We start from the raw sequence: 20,169 nt of genomic DNA on the forward strand, positions 1-20,169 counted from the left end.
GAATATATTTGGGTTTTGGACATTAGCATTATAGAACATGTTTTTCTTATTAACTGAGAATTTACGTACATAGCAAATTAATCAATAATGTAATTAGCCATTAGTTGTACTCCTTATAATTACTACATTAATGTATGGCACAGTATCTAATACTCTTTCATTAGAGTGTTAACAGAAAGTCCAAGTTTACCCTTTGTATTTTTAGCAGGAAAAGGTATATCAGAAGAAAATAGAGCTTGAAGGACTGTACACTTTTTTCATCCCGTGGCAGGAATCCAGAGAGAATTTGGAACCGTATCAGGCAACGCGATTGGCTGGTGGGTTCATACGAGAACCCTGGGATATGAAGTAGTGCGAGGCAACAGTGCCAATCAGAGGGAAGAGACGGGATGGGTGGAGAGAGGAGGGGATAGCGAAAAGAAGTCTTGGCATCATCACTCAGTACAGGAATTTAATGGCGTGTGTGTGTGTTGTGTGTGTGTGTGTGTGTGTGTGTGTGTGTGTGTGCGTGCGTGTGTGTGTGTGTGTGTGTGTGTGTGTGTGTGTGTGTGTGTGTGTGTGTGTGTGTGTGTTCAGGAGATGGGAGGTAGGGGGTTAACACTTGGATGAAAGCCAGGAGAACTGCTATAAAATCCAACCTGGTTCTTTTCCTGTTTCAGCAGAGAAAATGGTCTAATTCTCACCTCCTGCCTTTTCCTGAGATTTTTTCTTCCTCTTGGCCTGGAGAAGGAACAGCAGGCACAACACAGAAAACTAGTCAGAAGAAGAATGAATAATATAGTGCACATCTAACTTTTAGAACTGAGGAGGAGGATGAGGTCAAGAGAGATCACGATTGATTATTTATGGCTGCATTTGTGTTTCTGGTCTGCCATTATGTTTATCGCTCTTAACTATCGTACAGCATTGCAGAGTGTTGCTTCTCTGCAGCCTCTCAGGCACTAATTCGCTCTATAGCTGTCCTTTACAGATCCACACTTCTACTCCAGATTAATGTTGTGACCTTGAGCTGCTACTCTCAACACGAGCCCAGGAAGAAATAACTGCTAACTTATTGTTGAACTGAGTGACCGTAAAGCATCTTTGTGCAACTGTTTGCTAAGTTTATGTTCAAATGATTATGGTACAGCTGTATAGTTTAAGGTAGCAGATGTGTATTGCATGTAAGAGTAAGATATGCGTATTCTAAATGGATTTCTGCTTTGAAATAACCAGTAAACAAGATGCTGTGTATAGACTAAATACTACACTACATGTCCTTGTTAAAAATGAATGTTGCGGCTTACAGAAAAACAGTGAACAAACCAAACAAAACACTTCAACAAAATTAGATTTTTCAACAGTAGAAAATGGGATCATGTCCCATGTAGTGAAAAAATACAACTATTGTTACAATTATTGTTGTATTTGATGTCTCTCTCATGTTATGGCATGAAGACCTTTTGCAATAACATCAATCCATCTGTGATTTTGCCAGAAAATGACCATGTTTGTATGAGCATGCTAAATTAGACAATAAAACTAGGCTAGGCTATATTTGCAAAATACACAAACCTCCTGCAGCCAGCAAAGTGTGTATCTGTGTTAAAAGCTGAGTCTTACCTGCAGAAGTTGCATTTATGTGACTGTGATGCAGACAGGACCGACTAGGCAGTGGAGACGGCTAGTGAGGCTCTGCAGGCAGAGCTCGGCCTTGGGCCTTAACACTGCTGCAGCTGCAGGCAGATCAGTGCAGAGCAGCAAAGTCTTGAGCTATAATGGCGCACCAGTGTCTGTCTGTAGACTGATTTAAAATGGATGACCGAGCACAACCCCTGTAACCTCTGGACTAGCTGCCCCAGAGCCTGCCAGCTTCTTCCACTCGGGCTGCAGACGGAGCTCAGAGGTGGCACTCCCACGTGTGCACACAGCCGCTGCTAGAAGAGTTGTAAAAGGTGATGGATTTACATATGCACAGAGTGTACGGCCTACGTTAAACTGTGGGGCATGGATATGTGTATATATACTGTAGTCGGGTGTACTCGCCACTTTTCCATCTAATTCATTGATTTCATTCATTTCTGCACCTGAAGAGACAAAGCAGAGGCTATTTTAGTTAGGTGTTATTAAAGCATGGAAATGGTTTATTTGTTTGGCTTTCTATTCCCACTGCATGAATTGCACTTTGGCCCTAGCAGGAGGGCAGGAACAGAGAGAGAAGCTCTTGGAAAAACCGAAAGCGATAGAGGAAGAGAGAGAGGGAGGGGAAGAAAACCTCTGCAACCATCTGCCTTTGTGCCAACAGTTGGTTACTGTGGCAACCAGTAAAAAGTCATTATCTTTAATTGACACTGTGGCAGGTTCAGGTGTTTTCAATTGTATCATTAGCTTTTTTTTCTCTCTGTCTTCAGTGACTCACCCATCTTTGGCAGCAGTCCTGCACTTCATTGTGGGGCTCTTCATTTTTCCCCCCGTGTCATCCTTCCTTTTAGCGTGCTGTGTACCTTTCTTTTAGCTGCCTCACTGGACGATTTAGGGCGTGTGTGCGAGTATCTCAAGCAATTCTCTCCCTCTCTAAGGTTATCCTGCTCCCAGGATATGCAGCATAATGCCACTATGCTTTTAGATGCCGAGGAGTATTGATGGATGACTCAATGTCAGTTGGAGCAAAAAGTGACGAGAGAACAATTTCAAGAGGAAAGTAACAGGAGCATAAACATTGAATGGCAGTGTGGGGAAGGTGGAGGGCAAAGAATTATAGAAAGTGGTTGTCTATGCTTTTTAACGGGTTACTCTTTCAGGTTGAGGCTTGTTAGGGCAGCAGCAGCAAGAAGTACAGTTGAGCCATCGTAAAGTAGCCCAGTCTGTGTACCATTAGCCAACCGCAAGTGCTAAGCACTTACCAGAAGCTCCTTGTGTTAACTTCCTCCCCTCCTCCTTCCCCCCCAATGCAAAGTCTCTCCTTCTCCCCTTCTTGCCTCATTTTGGTTGGAAACTCTTCTTGTTCTCTTGTAATACTTTTCATTGCCTTATTTATAGCTTCACACACACTCACTCCCCCACGTCGAACCAACTTTCATTCTTTTCTTTCGGCTCATTTCATCTCTCCCTTTCATAGCGCGGGACACCCGAGTTCTTGAAAGGTGGCATTTACTGATAGAAAATTACTTCTTTTTTCTTTCTAACCTCTTGGAATGAAAAGCAGGATTTTGCACCTGAGTCAATACAAGCTTTCAAAAACCATTTGTCATTCTCAAATCCATTTTTTTTCCGACAATGAGCCGTTTCTCGCCATCACCAGCTCAGTCAGTCAGTTTGTAGGCACAAAAAAAATTCGATGGAAAATAATTAAGCAAACAAGCCAGTATTGGGATGTTCTGTCTCCAGCTATTGTTTGAATCTGGGGTGTGCCTTTAATTATTGGAAGGCCTGTCAGAATCAGTTGGCAGTGCAGTGTCTAAGCGTACCTTTTTATTACTGCTGGCTGCTTTATTAACCTTCCACAGAGCAGGGACAGATTGACAGGATAGACTGAAGATTTGAGAGGAGGTGGCACCTATTGACTAGTTTGTCTTATTTTGCTTCTGGCAGCATGCGATGATGCTACAAGGATACCGCAGCCCAGACTAGCCCATTAGTGCCTCAACTCCACACATGAGAACATGACAAGAACAGACCACATATAGTGTGGCATTCACAGTCTTGCAGTGATGTACCATAGCTGCTGGCATACGCCACTTTCACAGCCAACACTTGTTTCTGAGCTTGCACTATCCAGCATTCTGCAGAAACTGGTTGTTTATCATCTTCCATTTCCTTCTCAGCCCATCCCTGTGCTTCATTTCTGTCATTTCCAGCTTTAATTGGTCGCAAGATTCAGTAGTGCATGGACATTTCTCTTGGTAGAGAGGAGGAGGAAAAACACACACAATTTATTTAAACTTTCACTGTTTAAGCAGAGAGTAGAGAAGTTCGAGGGCATGCGTATATTGTGAGATGTGAACGTGCCGTATCTATGTTGGAGCATATGGTGTAGGTGTTAGGTGGCTGTTTTTGTGTGTGTGACGACCATCTGTCACCTAGTAACGGTCTGGGTGATCTCTGGTTGATGTAAGATCTCCCTGTAGGGATCATAGCACATAATTATATACAAAGCCTGCAGGTTACAAGTCCAGATGGAATGAGTTTAGCAGCATTATCCTTGTATCCTCAGTCCTGATCAGAGGTAGAATTATTGTGTTGCTTTAAATTCAGAGTGAAAAATAGTCAAATGCAGAAGTCTTGGCAGCTATATTTTTCTGAATACTGCTTGAGCAGGTGCTGCAATTTATTTAATGCTTCTCTATTTGACATATAGTACACCTAGCATGAGGGCTAATCGAGCTTACTTTTGAATGTATTTATTTTAGAGTCAAAAGGTCAAATAGAGAACATTTCCACCTCCTGAGGTGCCGCCATGTCTAAATGAATGTAAATGAAATGTGGCTGTGTATAATTTGGCAACTGTTTTTTTTCCTTTTAGAATATTATTTTGCTTTATTAAATAGGAGCAGTAGTGAGAGGCACGAAAAATGAGAAAAGAGCACAGGGGGACCACATGCAGCAAAGGTCCAACCTGCCGGGATTTGAACCAGGGACCCACAGCTGACAGCATTTGCACCTGCTTGGTGTTCAGAGTAACCGCTCGGCTACTGGGTTGCCCTGGCAACTGGTTTTTAAAGTCAAATCTCCCAGCAGCATTCGTTTTTGCCCTGTCCATTCACCCCGCTCTCTTCTTTCCTCTAACAATCCAAAGCAGGAAGCAGGAAATCCAAATAACACACAGGTGTGCACAGCCTTGACAACTGGAACTTTCTTTCATTGTAAGACAAAACAATGGACACTGTGCGACCGCAATCAAGTAACTGTTGCAATCAGTACTGCTCTCTGAGTTTAGTCTGGCCGTCACAATCTTCGCAGCAGCAGATGAAGTGATAAAGAATTCAACTCCGGTGGCAGCGGCCTCGCTTTGTTAGCGCGCACAGCTTTCCTGTCTTGTTCACCATCTGGAAAACACACCCAGCACATCTATTAGCCACTCACTCTGGCTTGGGATGAGCGCTCCGCTGAAAATGGGTTAATAATGACAGTTAAATTGAAAGTAATGTCACCAGTTGATCTGCTGCTCACAAGTCATAGTATTTTATGTGGATAGCTTTTCTCTGGCTCGGAGTGGGATTGTGGTGGTGAGTAAGTTTGAGTCACTGAGTCGACTTCTTGAAATTGCACGTAATGTAGAACTCTATTATTTGTTTTCTAAAGACATTATCGTGCTACATGAAGACATCCCACCCAGAGGTCACAGTGTCATGTAGTTACTCAGGAAGTCAAGAGGAGAAAGTTCTGTTTAGCTGCACTATTCTTTCAGCAGGACTCCAACTTCTTTTCTGGTTGATGGGCTTTTTTATTGAGGAAATTTATTCTGAGCAGTCTGATTTTATTTGTACACAGAGGATGTGCTGGAAGCAATTCTCACTTTAGACACCAAAGCATAAGCATGTATATTAACAAACATTATTGTAAAAAATTTATTTTGTTTGGAAAATTGGCGTATAGGTGCAGGCAGCTCTGGGTATTGAACGACTGAGGGCGTCCCTGGTGCTGAAATGAGACACAAACACACACACACCATCGCTGTCAAAGCAATTACAGTAGCAATTGGAATTGGAGGCTCATTCAGGTGGAAGATTACCAGCTGAGTTTGAAGACCCACCTGTCAGTCCCCCTCAGCAAAATGTTGTCATATTTAACCACAAAACTGCTTTGTACGTTTGTGTGCACAGAATGCAAACATGCCCTGTGTCTACATTTAATACCCTCTCCTGTTGAGTGCGTTGGACATATTTGCATGTCCATCTGTGTTGTAGCTGTTTGTTTGCGCTGCTGCATCGGGTTTGGCTGGGAGGACGGGACAGATGTATTGAATGTCTGGATGTGTGTATACAGTTGTGCTGAGGCTGACAAACCTTCTAACAGGGGAGTGGGGATCAGATGTATGCTAATATCAGCGGCAGACAGCCTGCTAGTCTGACAGGGGCTGGGCCGCGAGGTTAGCTGCTGCTGCAGGAGAAGACAGAGCCGAGACACAGGGAAGTAGGAGAGAATATAGTTTGAGTTACACAAGAGCCAGAGGCATTGAAAGAAATGAGGAGTACGGCAGTTCATGCCTGGCAGAGGGAATTAAGAAGCAGGGAGAGAGAAGGTCCACAGATGAGCTTTTGTGCCAAAGGAAAACACAGGCTTGTCTGTCTCGCTGACCTTGCATGCAAAGCAACAGTTTTTGTTGTTGTTTATGTTGCACAGCCTGTTGAATGGGGAATTTCTGGTGCAAATGTTTCTGAGTAACACAGTGTGCCTCGCTTTCAGTGTTTGGCCTCGAAAGTCCCTGTTTTGTTAAGCTGTGCTATGTAACATTTAGGCTGCAGTTAACCATTATTTCCATCCATAGATTAATATGTTAATCCTTTTTAATACATTGTTAACTGTGCAAACTACAGCTCATTCTATTAAACATAATGAAATAGTAATGTATCTCGGAAAACACTTCCTAAACCCAAGGTCACATCTTCAAATCGCTATGTTTTGTATGAATAGCCCTCCAAAGGCATTTAAAATACAGTGAAAGCAAACAGAGAAAAACAGCAAATCCTCACAGATGTTTAACACTATTCCTCGACAGATTGAATAAATGATTAATCAGTCGGGGTCGCAGGAGTCAGAGAGCTGGTGTCACAGTTAACTGAGTTGCAGCTGCAGAAAAACTGTAACCTCTCACTGTTCACTCGGCTGGCTGTCAGCTTGGAGAGAAATGACCTTATCAGAAGAAAGTACCACCCTCTGAGTACTTGTGCATCTGTGTATCTGTGTGCTTGCAAGTGGATTTATGTGGCGGTAGTTTGAATTCATATCTGTCATTGTCCGTGTTTCCAGCACATTATATTTAGCCGTGCTATCAGTGAGGCCTCCTCGTGCAGTTGAAGAGGTTAAACCACAGTGCCGCACTCCTCCTTTGCCCTTCTAGCTCTCCCTTTCCACTTTCTAAATAAGCTGTCCATTCTCTCAAGATCCTTCCTTTATCTGACTTAAACCTTGCTCTTTCCTCCTTCAGAAGTTCAGATGTAGTGGTGAATTTCAGATTGGATTCTGAGAATACAGTCTGCACTATTCATTCTGTCTTCCTGATATCTTGCATTCACAATAGCTGGAGGTTTTGTTTGCCGTCTTTGTCCCTCTTGTCTCTTTTGTTCCTGCTCTTATCCAGCATCCTTCCTCCTTCTGTCTGTCCGTTTACGTCTCTCCTCAGGGGGTCTATCAGTAACTAGCCTTTTAGATGTACAGTGCCAGGTGGAGGGAGTAAGTGGAGCTTGGTGCAACGCTACATAACATGGCTTGCTAAAACCTGTATTGCTCCACAGCAGTGTTTCCACAACATAGCAGCAATAAAGGTGGATCTGACGAGGTTTATTGCAGGTAAAACTGTTCAATATTGCAATGTATGGAGATGATAATCATTTATTTTCCCATAAGCGTGTCTCTGTGTCAGTGCACTCTGCATATATGTCAGTATGCAAATGTGTGGCGTAATAGAGCAGCTGTAGGGGGATTTTTTATTTGCGTCTCTGGTCCTTTTTCATGCGGTTATATCACCATACCATCGGATGATGCTAATGCACAAACAGCACCGCTTGTGAACCTGCAAATGGAAAGATGCAAATAGCCGGAGCTAATCCACAGAGTGTCCATAATCCCTGTCACAAATGACCAACTCTCCTGGATCAGGACTCGGTTATGTGATGGCTGTTTGGTTACTGCATTCATTTTTCTGAGTGTTGGAGTGCAGCTATGTTGCAGGTCAGATTTTTAACACTGTATGCATGAGATGTATATGAAGTCAGCTGATTTAGGCTGAGCGTTCTTGGTGAAGTGTTTTCTTCCTGTAGGAGTATTTTCTAACACGTTTGTTTGCTTTCCCACATGTGAAATGCATTAGCGATGGTATGATAGAGTTTCTATCTTCTGTTGATGCATGCACACAGTAGATGGGAAGAGTGAGGAAATTTGTGTTTCCTGTTTTGGTGAGTGATAGATGGATGTTCTGCATTTGTGGAAAAGACAAATGATTTGTGTTTTTGTGGATACGCTGAGTACACTGCATCACAGAGCACTTCATGTAAAGAGCAGTGACTGTGATGTGTGAAGGCCTTAACATATACATATATATTCACTGAAGTTACTGTTTACACGTGTCCCTTTGTGCACCACTGCTTAAGCGCTGCATCTTTACTTTTTTGTTATCGTCGTGTGCGTTTGCGTCACATTTCTCATCTCCTCCTTCATTTTGTACAGTCTGTTTATACCATTGCCCAGTGAGAGAGCACAGCCAGAGCAGGAAGTGGTATCACTGTTAGGATTTGCCCCCACCCACCCACTCACAGCCCCGGCACCTTGGCCACGACCCTCGTATCGCACTAATGCACAAGGCTCCAGAGAGGCAAAGAATAAGGGGGTGGGTGTGATAGAGAAAAGTAAGAATACAAAAACATCATGACAGATGGGGATGGGAAATCTATATGATGATGGCAATGATGTGGGAGAGACCTGAGACGAAAAAACAAAACAAATAATGAGCCAGAAGAGATTGGAAGTACAACTAGCTGCAGATTTACATCCTGCAGAAGGAGCGGGGGAAAAAATGGAGGCAAAACATTTTTGGACTGAAACAAAGGGAGGGCCAGCCACTCTTAGAGAATAAAGGAGAGAAAGATTTTTTCCCTGCTGCCTCTCTGTCTTCATCATCACCATCACACTGCTTCATGACTATTTCATGACCTTTGTTTCTGCCAACTCCCAGTCTTCCTGAGTGTATAATACTGTACAACCAGAGGGCTTTCTGGGAAACTGCGCTTCCTTGTTTTTCCTTGTTTCACAGTTTTCAACATGAACTGTGCTCGAATCGCTAAAAAATATCTGATACTTTTTGGCAATGAGTTAAAGAAAGGCATTAAGACCATTTCTAAAGTGCTTCTTCTAATATCACCACTATATTTGCTCCTTTATTTGTACTATACTAGAAAATCTCTTTCTTTATTGTCTGCACCTAATGCTGAGATAGTCTACGAAACACTTAACCTTTACACAACCACGTTCCACTTCCACTTAACATTTATTAGTTCTCGCAAAGTACTCTTCTTAACTTGAATTTTCCTTGTACTTGTTCCTCAGATCTTGCTTTAAGGAGACATTACTACCTTCAGTCCATCTGCTCTCTTTATTCAGGCTAACACGCCAAAACAATAAGGATTTTTTTTTATAGATCTACACAGGCCTGACTGACAATTACTATAAACTCCTGGGTAATACTTCATTGCTAACTCGTGGAACTCTGTAATGAAAGGAATGCAGCCACCCCATGAAGGCCACACGGTCTCCCCTCATGGGCAGTGAACACAGCCTCTCCCCTGGTGCCCTTTGTAGCACGTGTTATGATGAACTTCACGCCCTGCCGCCCCAGCATTAGCTCTAGGCTGCTCTCCAATACCCTGCAGATGCATCCTATCTTCCTTGGCTTCTCTTGTCCTTGATACAGTCAGTGACCTAGAAAGGGCTGGTTCTGTCACGGCAAGATTACTGTGTTTTAGCTGTTTTGAACCAACACGGTGATAAGTACTCGTGAGAGAGGGGAGGGAGTAAAAATCCGCAGGGAAATTGAGATGTGGTATTTGGTGGGCATGCCGCGCTTGTAACGCTGTTTGTGATTAGACTGGGGGGGTGAGTGATGTGACGGGTCAGACCCTGACCCTTAACTCATCCAGGCCTCGCCACGCCCTGCCTCTCCACCCCCAGGGGATTCCAATGTGCAGCTCACATGACCCAGGCTGCTGACCTCTCTTCCCTTCCTCTCGTATCCATTCTTCTCTGTACCCCCATCCTGGCCATGTGCGCTAACTTCCCACCCCGCGTTGCCTCCACCACTGCCTTCCACTCCTTCCTGCATGTCCTCCACCTCCTCCAACACTCTGTCTGTCTTGTTTTCTGCTTACCGATGTGCTTCAGGGTCAGAGGTACATGCAGCACAGGCTCTAACCTATCTCTGCTTCAGTCCTGTACAGCCCAGGGCTTGGAGACGGTGGTATGTGGCTGGACATGCGCACCAAACACCAGGCCTCGGGGTGAACTGGGAGATTGTTTGCCTGACTACTCGGCAACTGGACTGCTGCACTGAGGGTAGCTGAGCGCAGGCAGTGGCATCTTTATAGAAAAGAGGAAATGTATTCCCTAAATGACTAGATCTATTGTGTATGAAATGCACTCAAGACTGCCAGCAGACTTGCAGTTGAAACAAGCTGAACTGTGCAGTTGTAGTGTCATATATATTCTACGTTTCTGTCAGCGTGGTTTGGGCGCAGCAGTCAGTCAGCGAGACATTTTATTTTTTCCCCATTATTTGCCATTGTGTTCTAAACTATTTCATCCTCACATCAAGCTGTCTGGTTGGTTGTGGCATTGACAAGCTGCTCGGACGTGTCAGGAAAAAAAAACTAAACTGCTTTAGGTCTCTGTTATTTGCCATTCCTTTTGAGGTTTTTGCAAAATGCCACAGTTTATCACACACACACACACACACACACACACACACACACACACACACACACACACACACACACACACACACACACACACACACACACACACATAACTTGCACTCCACTGCAGCGTGTATGTTAGCTGACTGTCAGAAAATGTGGATGAACTTCACATGCACTGTGCACACACAGGAAGATTATTAGAAAAAGATAAGTGGGGTCAGTAAAGCAGATGTTTGCAGTACATGTGTGAGAGTGTTGAGCCTGGCCAGCCTCCACGTCCATATGGACATTTTGGAGTGCTTGACTGTATTTAATCCAGACACCCTCTCAGTAAACTTGACCTATTTCACACATGACATGATTATCACCAGGATGCTGATCATATAAGATAAAATTTAGGTAGTCTGTGTTTGCGCACACAAGGATGTATGGATTTTTATGTGTAAGCTCATATGGAGGTATTTATGCAAATGTGGGTCTCTGCCAGGGCTTCATTACTTATCTGTTAAGGTAATGCCCTCTGTAAGCTCAGTAGACAGCTACTTCAAGCATGTCACAGCAGTTTACTCTGCAGAGATACAGTTCACAGCAACATTGGCTATGACAGAGTTCACAAACATACCTGAAATCCCCTTTGACTCAAAAAACGTTAAAAACAATCAGAGTAGATGAAATCAGCCCTTGATAATTATAATAGTGTGAAATTCAAATTATAGCAATCAGAAAGGAACCGCAGATAAATTGGCAGGTCCAGACTTTAGAGATATTTCATGGTAGATTTAAGATTAAATTTAACTTGTAACGTTTGTGTAGCTGGTCATTTGGTAGCACAGGAAAGACTCATGTAGACAAAACATACTAAAAAATGATAATAAGCAGACTGAATGCATGTTCTGTTAAGCCTGTGGACCACATCCAGGGGCGGCAGGTCATGTTTTTTGTGGATGATTATAGTAAGACGATCTGCTCTGTAATGTTAACATGACAAGGTCAGGACACAGGTGCTGTTAACTCTCCAGCTCTATAGATACCGCACTGTACTTCTTCTCGTCTAGTCAAGGTTGTGTTGTGCACTTCTTTTCTAACTGGACATCTTCAGTGATCACAGACTTCACACAGATGTGGGTGCACACAGTGGAAATCATTATAGGCTCATGTGCTCAGACATACAGACAAGCAAAAAGGCACACATATGTGCTAAACATACATACATGAGAGCCAGGAAAAAGAAGACCATAAATTAACCGTAACTCCCAGGTCATATGCGTATTTGAACATATCGACCATCACGTCTGGCAGAGCACAATGCACTCCATGTGTTGTTATTACAGGGATCTGGTTTATCTCTGGGTGCCTTGATACATTTTTCATGCATGTTTCCTCTACAAATATCAAAACACAAGATATTCTTTTTGATATTGATTCCTTTTTCTGTTGGCACTGGGTTATACACCTGGTGGAGCGCAGGGGAGGTCTTGCCTCTGTAATGTTAATTCACAGTCTGATTGGAATTTGCTTTAGCGAAACTCAGGGTTTCAGCGCTTTGCCGTACCCGCCAGCTTTGAATTTCGATTAGTGGTGCTCAGCCTTTCAAATAAAACTCAGAAATGCAGTGTACAGAATATGCAGTAGTTGATACATGGCAGGTGTGAGGCTGCCTTTTTTATCTACTGTGTGTTCCACTGTAATGAGTTTCTTACTCCTCCTACCGTTTCCTTTTCATTGTCTACCCCTCTGGTGTAGCAGTGTTGGACTTTGAAGTTCATCTTTGCAAATCCATAGTTCTCTGTTGTCTGACAAACTCAATTCAGCTGCAATGAAGGCTTTGTCTTCCTTTGTGCTCTCTGTCAAAAGAGCTATTCATGATTAATAGTGGTTTTAATGTCTGTTTTACTACATTAATGCCTAAGTTATGACATGGAGGGGGTGGTCTAATACGAGCGTGTGTGTGCCGGCTGTCTCACAGCTTGGGAAGATTTTGTTTCTTACAAATTGTGCTGTCAGAGAGGGCCATTTCAAAAAGAGCATCCCTCATCCTCTCGCCCTTGTTAATTTATTTTTAGCTCTGATTTATAAATGGAATAAATTACACTGAGATCGAATAGCCATGCAGGCCTCAGTGTTCCTAGGTGTATGGGCCTTTTTCTTGCTCGCTATGCACCAATTTGTTGCTTTAAGTAAATTTGTATGACATTAGTGATGGTATAGCAGCTATCTCTGATCTGTTTGGTAAGAAACATAGGAAAACATGTTTTTGATGGATACAAGCCAGCCAACAGGCAATGCAGCCTTTTAAAATGCAGATGGCTTTCCCTAGTTGGCCAATTAGTAACTTTAGCTCTGGAACACTTATCTGCTTTCATCTTGTGTGTCTTTCATTTGGGGGTGCAGGGAGCTTAGTGTGCCTGTTTCCACAAGTGTGTGCTGGTGGTTGTGTGTACATTCATGTGACTGTTGCCTCGATGGTGAAAACCCGACATAGCTTTATTCTAATGTTGCTGATAGTGAGGCGATCATCCGTACTGCTAGGTCAGATAATAAGCTAAAACACATATCGAGTCTCAATGAACAAGACAATAAAATGTGGAAGGCACCGCTGGTAGCGCTGCAGTCCTAGCAGCATTAAAATTAAATGAGTTATACTGGGAAAAATTGCCTTTAACTGAGCTACAGCTGAATTAAGTAATGTGCAGCATTCCAGCAGCTTTGCCACTGACCTCAATCTTTTCAGGAAACATTCAGTGGAGAAATAGGATCACAGATTAAACATTATTAACAGGCCATAGGCACATAGTAGGAATTTAGATGAGAGACACAATAGCTCTCTAATAATAAAGAATACTTTTACTTTTTCTGTATTTACCTAGATTAATTTTGTCTCCCTACTCTCTCTCTCTCTCCCTATCATGCAGGGTCAGACCTCCGCCCAGTGAGCTCCTCTTGCATGGAAGCCCTGCTTCATTGGCAGCCTTCTCCTCTCCCTAGAGCTAGCAGCCAGAATGGCAGGATGAGCCTCTGCCAGCGACGATGATGGCCAAAAAGCAAGATGTCCGGGCACCCACCTACAACCTGGTCGTGGTTGGGCTGTCCGGCACGGAGAAGGAGAAAGGCCAATGTGGTGTGGGCAAGTCCTGCCTGTGTAACCGCTTTGTCCGACCAAGTGCGGATGACTTCTATCTAGATCACACGTCCGTTCTCAGCACCAGTGACTTTGGAGGCCGTGTGGTGAACAATGACCACTTCCTGTTCTGGGGAGAGGCTGGGAGAACGGTGGAGGAGGGACCAGAATGCCGTATGAATGTGGTGGAGCAGACGGAGTTCATTGATGATCAGACGTTCCAGCCGCACCGTAGCACGGCGCTCCAGCCTTACATCAAGAGGGCAGCTTCCACCAAGCTGGCTTCGGCTGAAAAGCTGATGTACTTCTGCACAGATCAGCTGGGGCTGGAGCAGGACTTTGAGCAGAAGCAGATGCCTGAAGGCAAGCTTATGGTGGATGGCTTCTTACTCTGTGTGGATGTTAGCAGGGGTATGAACCGTAGCTTTGAGGACCAGATGAAGTTTGTTACCAACCTGTATAACCAGTTAGCCAAAACGAAGAAGCCTGTGGTACTGGTTCTCACCAAATGTGATGAAGGAGTTGAGCGCTATATTAAGGACTCACACACCTTTGCCCTAGCCAAGAAGAACCTACAGGTGGTAGAAACATCAGCACGCTCTAATGTCAATGTTGACCTGGCCTTTCTTACACTGGCTCAGCTAATAGACAAGAGTAGGGGAAAGCCTAAGATTATCCCTTACTTTGAGGCACTGAAACAGCAGAGTCAACAGATTGCCTCAGCCAAAGACCGCTATGAGTGGCTGGTCAACCGAATTGTGAAGAACCACAATGAGACGTGGCCAGCGGTCAGTCGCCGAATGCAGACAGCCCCCGAGTATAAGGAGTATGTTTTCCTTGAGGGCACAGCTAAAGCCAAGAAGCTCTTCCAGCAGCACGTGCATAGACTGAAACAAGAGCACATAGAGAAACGCAGGAAGGCCTATCTAAGTACTCTGCCACAGGCCCTGTCTGTACTGTTGCCAGAGTTGAGTGAGATAGACCATCTGAGCTGGTCTGGGGTTCAGAAAGTCCTGGAGACAAAGAGAGATTTCTCCCAGTGGTTTGTAGTCCTAGATGATACACCTTGGGAGATCACGCCACACATTGATAACATGGAGGACGATCGAATCCCCCAGGACCTCCTGGAGACCGCAGCAGCTGAAGCTATCTGTGAGGTCCATCGGGAGCAGCTAAGGAATGAGCGCAAAAGGGCTGAGATAAGATGGGAGTTCAAGGAGAAGTTAAGTGTCTCTCCTTTCATCACACCAGGGAAACCGTGGGAGGAGGCCCGAAGCTTCATCATGAATGAAGAGTTCTATCAGTGGCTCGATGAAGTTGAATATCTGGATATCTACAACAAACATCAGAAGGAAATCATTGATCGGGCCAAAGAGGACTTTCAGGAACTGCTTCTTGAATACTCTGAGCTGTTTTATGAGCTAGAAGTGGATGCAAAACCAAGTAAAGAGAAAATGGGAGCCATTCAGGAGCTGTTGGGTGAGGAGCAAAGATTTAAAGCTCTGCAAAAGCTACAGGCAGAAAGGGATGCTCTAGTATTGAAACATATCCACTTTGTCTACCACCCAACAAAGGACACTTGTCCCAACAGCCCCCACTGTGTGGACAGTAAGATAGAGCAGATACTGGCATCCAGATTCCCCACTCGCTATCCATCATCAGACTGGATTGGAGGGAGGGCTGAGCGGATAAATCTTGTCATCTTGGGGAGAGATGGGCTAGCTAGAGAAATGGCAAATGAGATAAGAGCCTTGTGCACCAGTGACGACCGGTACGTGTTAGATGGCAAGTTGTACGAGTTAGCTCTTCGTCCCATAGAGGGGAATGTACGTCTGCCAGTCAATTCTTTCCACACACCAACCTTCACACCCCATGGTTGCTTATGTTTGTACAATTCAAAGGAATCCCTCTCCTATGTTGTTGAGAGCATAGAGAAGCTTAGAGAGTCAACTATTAGCAGAAGGGAAAGGGAAAACAGCTTAGCGCAGCTCCCACTGTCCCTCCTTCTGTTCACCAAGCGGGGGGTCGGGTCCATAGGAGATATTGGGGGGGAGACAGCTCAAACTCTTATACAGCAAGGGCAGCAGGTGGCGGTAAAGCTGCAGTGTGCCTACCTAGACCCTGCCTCCCCTGGCATGGGTTATGGCCGCAATGTCAACGAGAAGCAGATCAGCCAGATGCTGAAGGGCCTCCTAGAATCACGGAGAAGCATAGGTAGCAGCTCCCCTCCCTTACCTCCACCATCCTCTGCCTTCAGAGACTCTCAGTCCCAGCCAGCGCTTGAGGCAGACTTGAGGATAGTCATCTGCCTTATGTGTGGAGACACGTACGACCTAGACCAACTCCTTGCTCCCTTCCTTCTGCCCCAGCATTGTCGTCCCGCCTCCAGTCTCAGCAGTGGCACCTCCGTTCTGCTGGATCTTAATGTAGGAGGTCAGAAGCAAAACATGGAGCTGTCACTGCTGTCTTTCCATTCCTCATTCTCCCTCCGCAAGACTGGTCTGGTCCATGGCTACATTGCAGTCTACTCTGCCCGCCGAAAGGCTTCCATGGAGACATTGTGTGCTTTCCTGTGTGAGGTCCAAGATATCATACCAGTCCAGTTGCTAGCAGTAGGGGAGAGTCAGATGGAACTGACAGACTCAGAATCGGCAAAGGAGCAAGTCAGTCAGGGAGAGGAACTGGCACATGAAATAGAGGCCAGATTTAACACAGTAATATGTGGACATGGTGGGGTAGTAGGGGGACTTCATAAGATAGACCTTTTCCAACCCTTCTTCAAAGAGGTCATAGAGAAGCGCACTATTGTTGAAGCCACACATATGTATGACAATGTGGCAGAGGCATGTACCAATGAGAGCATCAGCCCTCGCTGTGGTTCTCCCAGTCCAGTTAACATTCTTATGGACTCAGAGGATGATATTGACCCTTCACCACCTTACCCTACCCTGAGGGAGGATGGTAGTCTTGGCTCCCACCTGGGAAGCTACAAGCTGCCAGATCTGGATTCAAGTGATACATTCTCTGTCATTTCTGAGCTCAGCACTTTTGAGAGCAAGCTGAACAACAAGGTTCCTCCACAAGTGAAGCCCAAACCTGTCCGTAAGGTTAATCTTGGCCCATACATGGACCAGCAGGGAGGCACCAACCGCCGCTCTTTGCCCCAAACTGTTACATGGGCACCAGGTAGCGATGGTGGCTATGACCCCTCAGACTATGCGGAGCCCATGGATGCGGTGAGCAAACCTAGACCCACAGAAGAGGAGAATATTTACTCTGTCCCTCATGACAGCACACAGGGCAAGATTATCACCATCCGCAATGCCAACAAGGGTCACTCCAATGGAAGTGCCGGGGGGAATGGATCAGACAGCGAGGCTGATAGCAGCTCACTGGAGCGCAGGAGAAAGTTGTCTGCCATTCATGTAAAGCCTAAGCTTTATAGAGACAGATCCAAACGGCTTGGGAAGTTCAGCAATTTTAGGACAAGCTTCTCTCTGGGCAGTGATGATGAGATGGGGGGTCCACCCAAGACTAGCCAGGATGATGGAGGAGCACAGAAAGACTCCACTGAGGAGAGTGAGGATCCAAAAAGGAGAAATATTCTCAAGAGCCTGCGCAGAAATACAAAGGTTAGTGTGCATCTCTGTCTGTCTGAGTGACATATTGGTGAAAAGACTAAAAATATGTAAACTCTTAAATTGGGAGCATTTTAAATTTCTTAGTTGATTCAACTACTCCTAACACAGCAGTTAACAAAGATTATTACATATGTTTGCATATTTATTTTTGGAACACATCCATTGTTCAAATACATTTTAAAATACTGTATTGCCTCAGTAACTTTTTGATACTAGAAAATGATTTTTTAAGCAAAACACTGTCAGTCGTATATAATGGCTAGCTCTGCAGTACAGGATGTTGTGCACTTAAACCACTTTGCCTTCATGTATGCACATGTATTTGTTTATAGACAGAATGTATAAAATGTCGATAATCCCCAGTATAATTAGTTCTTGGCTGAGATTCAACACCTGTTTGCTTTGGTAGATAACTGTGTTTATTGCTAAAGTCAAGGAATAACTAATGAGTTCAGTATAATCTCTGTACTCTGTGAAGCTTAGCCCAGTGAAAACATGACATACTGTAGGGGTTCCTCTGAAAGCATGTCTGCCATATTTGTCCCTGACCGCTCTGTGGGAGCCTTCTAAACTAGCCAGATCATCAGAGGAAAAAGAAACCGTCTCCAGTCAGTAAATGTCTATACCAGAAAGCAGAAAATCTTAATGAATAGAGACAGAGCCCAGTGTTCACTTTGCTGTTTTATCTGTTTGTGCACATGTGTCTGGTTGTGTCAGGTTTCCCATTATATGAGAGCTGGCTTAATGATGTTGGACATTTATACTCTGTGAGATGCTGGAAACATCAACCTCCAACTTCCAGCTGTTTCTATAGTGACACGTGAAACAAATTAAAGCTAATGTTATATCTCAGCAAATTAGTTGTAAACATCCCTGCTGTTGAGGAAACGACAGCACTAACAAGCAAAAGGAAAAAATAACAATAAATTGTAAATATCTCCTCACAATAGTGTGTGTGTCCAAAGTTAAAACCTTCCTTTATAGTCTTTTTAAAGTTTACAAAATTAGACTTTAGTCACCATATTTCTAGGCTTATATTAGTGAGGCTACTCTTTTGCCCTTTTCAGACTTAAATTCCTTTTCAGTAATCTACTACATCTAACATGTCAGCTACATGTCTGATTGAGCACCTTTGCAACTTTTCTGCAAAAGTCGCAACAGCAGCTTCACTTGGTCAGGCCTAGTAACATTTACATATCACTTTGAACAAGGCACAAGACTGATATGTGTGCCATCACAATAATGGACATGCATGCACAGGATTACAGTGTACTAACACAAGATGCTGTTAAATATGGTGGGTGACGCTATCTCATGTGTTATATGTATAGATGTACAGAGCCTTTCTCTGTCACTGTAATTAGATATCTGAATAAAACAGCGAAGAACATTCAGTGAGCTATGTTTGAATGACAGAATGCCATCATTTTTTGACAAGTAAGAGACTAAGTAGTCTCTAACTGGCAAAATGCATGTGGCATTACTGAGACAGTGATTGACTGTTGTCTCTAAGTTACGGCAGTGTTGTTTACTGTTCGCTCTTGTGGTGCTGCAGTGAGTTATGCACCAAAACTTGTCAACTTGTTCCAGAGACTTCCAATTCTTCTCCGTCTGTTTGGCTTTCTATGCTTCCTTCCTTTCATTCTCTCATATTCAGTGTTTGTCTTCTCTTCTTGCTGATTCATACTTTTTGCTGCTCACTTTCCTGTCACACTGTTTTTTTTCTCTCACCCCATTATGTTCTCCTCATATCTCCTTCCTTTTTGTTTTTAAATTTCTGCTAGAGGTCTTATTTGCAGACGCAGGTATCTCCTCCTTTACTCAGCTTCTGTCTAACTCGTGTCCTCTTGCTTTCTGTGCTTGTCTCTCAGCAATGTTGCAGTGACGCTTTTTGACCTTACACTGTTCGGCTTATCAGCCCGGTATGCTGTTCATTCGCACACGTGGTGTGGTACAGAAGTGCCAGCTGAACAAGAGTTACAGCTGTGTATGTTGTGCTTGTGCGTCTGTGATAATTACCATGGCTGTCAGTAGGGTGGAACAGGAGGAGGATGATTAATGTTTTCACACACTCAGCTGTGATGTCCAAGTACCTGCATAGAAGCTGTCTTCACACATCCTTCAACTGCCTCGACTGCATTCTCTAGTACCTGATGCCATTTGTGCTTCCGAAACACAACTCAAACACAAGGCTGTTTGTCGATCAGAGAGACTACCAGTGAAGTGGACAAGTGAAGCTCCAGTAACTCTGACTTCTACCCGACCCCGTGCTCTGACCCCGTCCCTGCAGGAGGGGCCAAGACCAAAGGGTGATCAATAAAGTATCACATGACACATTATCAGCCTTCATGTTTCAAAACAAATCCCCCAAGAAAACTGAGGCCGGCAGAGTGTAGATCCGTGTCGTCATCATTAGTCTAATTAGTGCCTCTGATTTGTGCCCTACAGCACATCTGGGATCTGGATGCCCACATTACAGGCCATTATGGCTTAATTGTGGTTGTAACAAAGTGATCAAGTTCCATCACCTATTTTCTGAGCAGCTGTTTCAAAGATAAGAGTCCATTTTCAATCTGCTGCACCCTGAAAGCCCCTCAGGATGACATTTTATTGAGTTATTTGGTCATCTTGGGGAGATGTATTGTAGCAGTGACCTGGACCAGCAACTCCTGCTAGTGTGACTTGTCAGGCTTAACGCAAAGTCTGATTTTCAGTTGTGTTTTAGGTGAAGGTTCGGCTTTATGTGGTGTAAACATTCTCCTGGCCGCAGCCTCAGGGCACTGTCTACCACTGAGAGTCAAGACGA

At 44.2% G+C, this 20,169-nt stretch overlaps 1 protein-coding gene across 1 annotated transcript in view; it reads left to right on the plus strand.

The window, feature by feature from the left end:
• arhgap35a (Rho GTPase activating protein 35a) overlaps nt 1-20,169 on the plus strand; it is a 63,654-nt gene that overhangs the window by 27,401 nt on the left and 16,084 nt on the right. The window contains exon 2 of the mRNA XM_023285609.3: nt 13,517-17,354. Within this exon, the coding sequence (XP_023141377.1) occupies nt 13,632-17,354 (3,723 nt within the window). The 5' untranslated portion in view covers nt 13,517-13,631. The remainder of the gene's footprint in view (nt 1-13,516; nt 17,355-20,169) is intronic.

Source organism: Amphiprion ocellaris, chromosome 7 (assembly GCF_022539595.1).
Source record: "Amphiprion ocellaris isolate individual 3 ecotype Okinawa chromosome 7, ASM2253959v1, whole genome shotgun sequence".
NCBI classification, from domain to species: Eukaryota; Metazoa; Chordata; class Actinopteri; family Pomacentridae; genus Amphiprion; species Amphiprion ocellaris.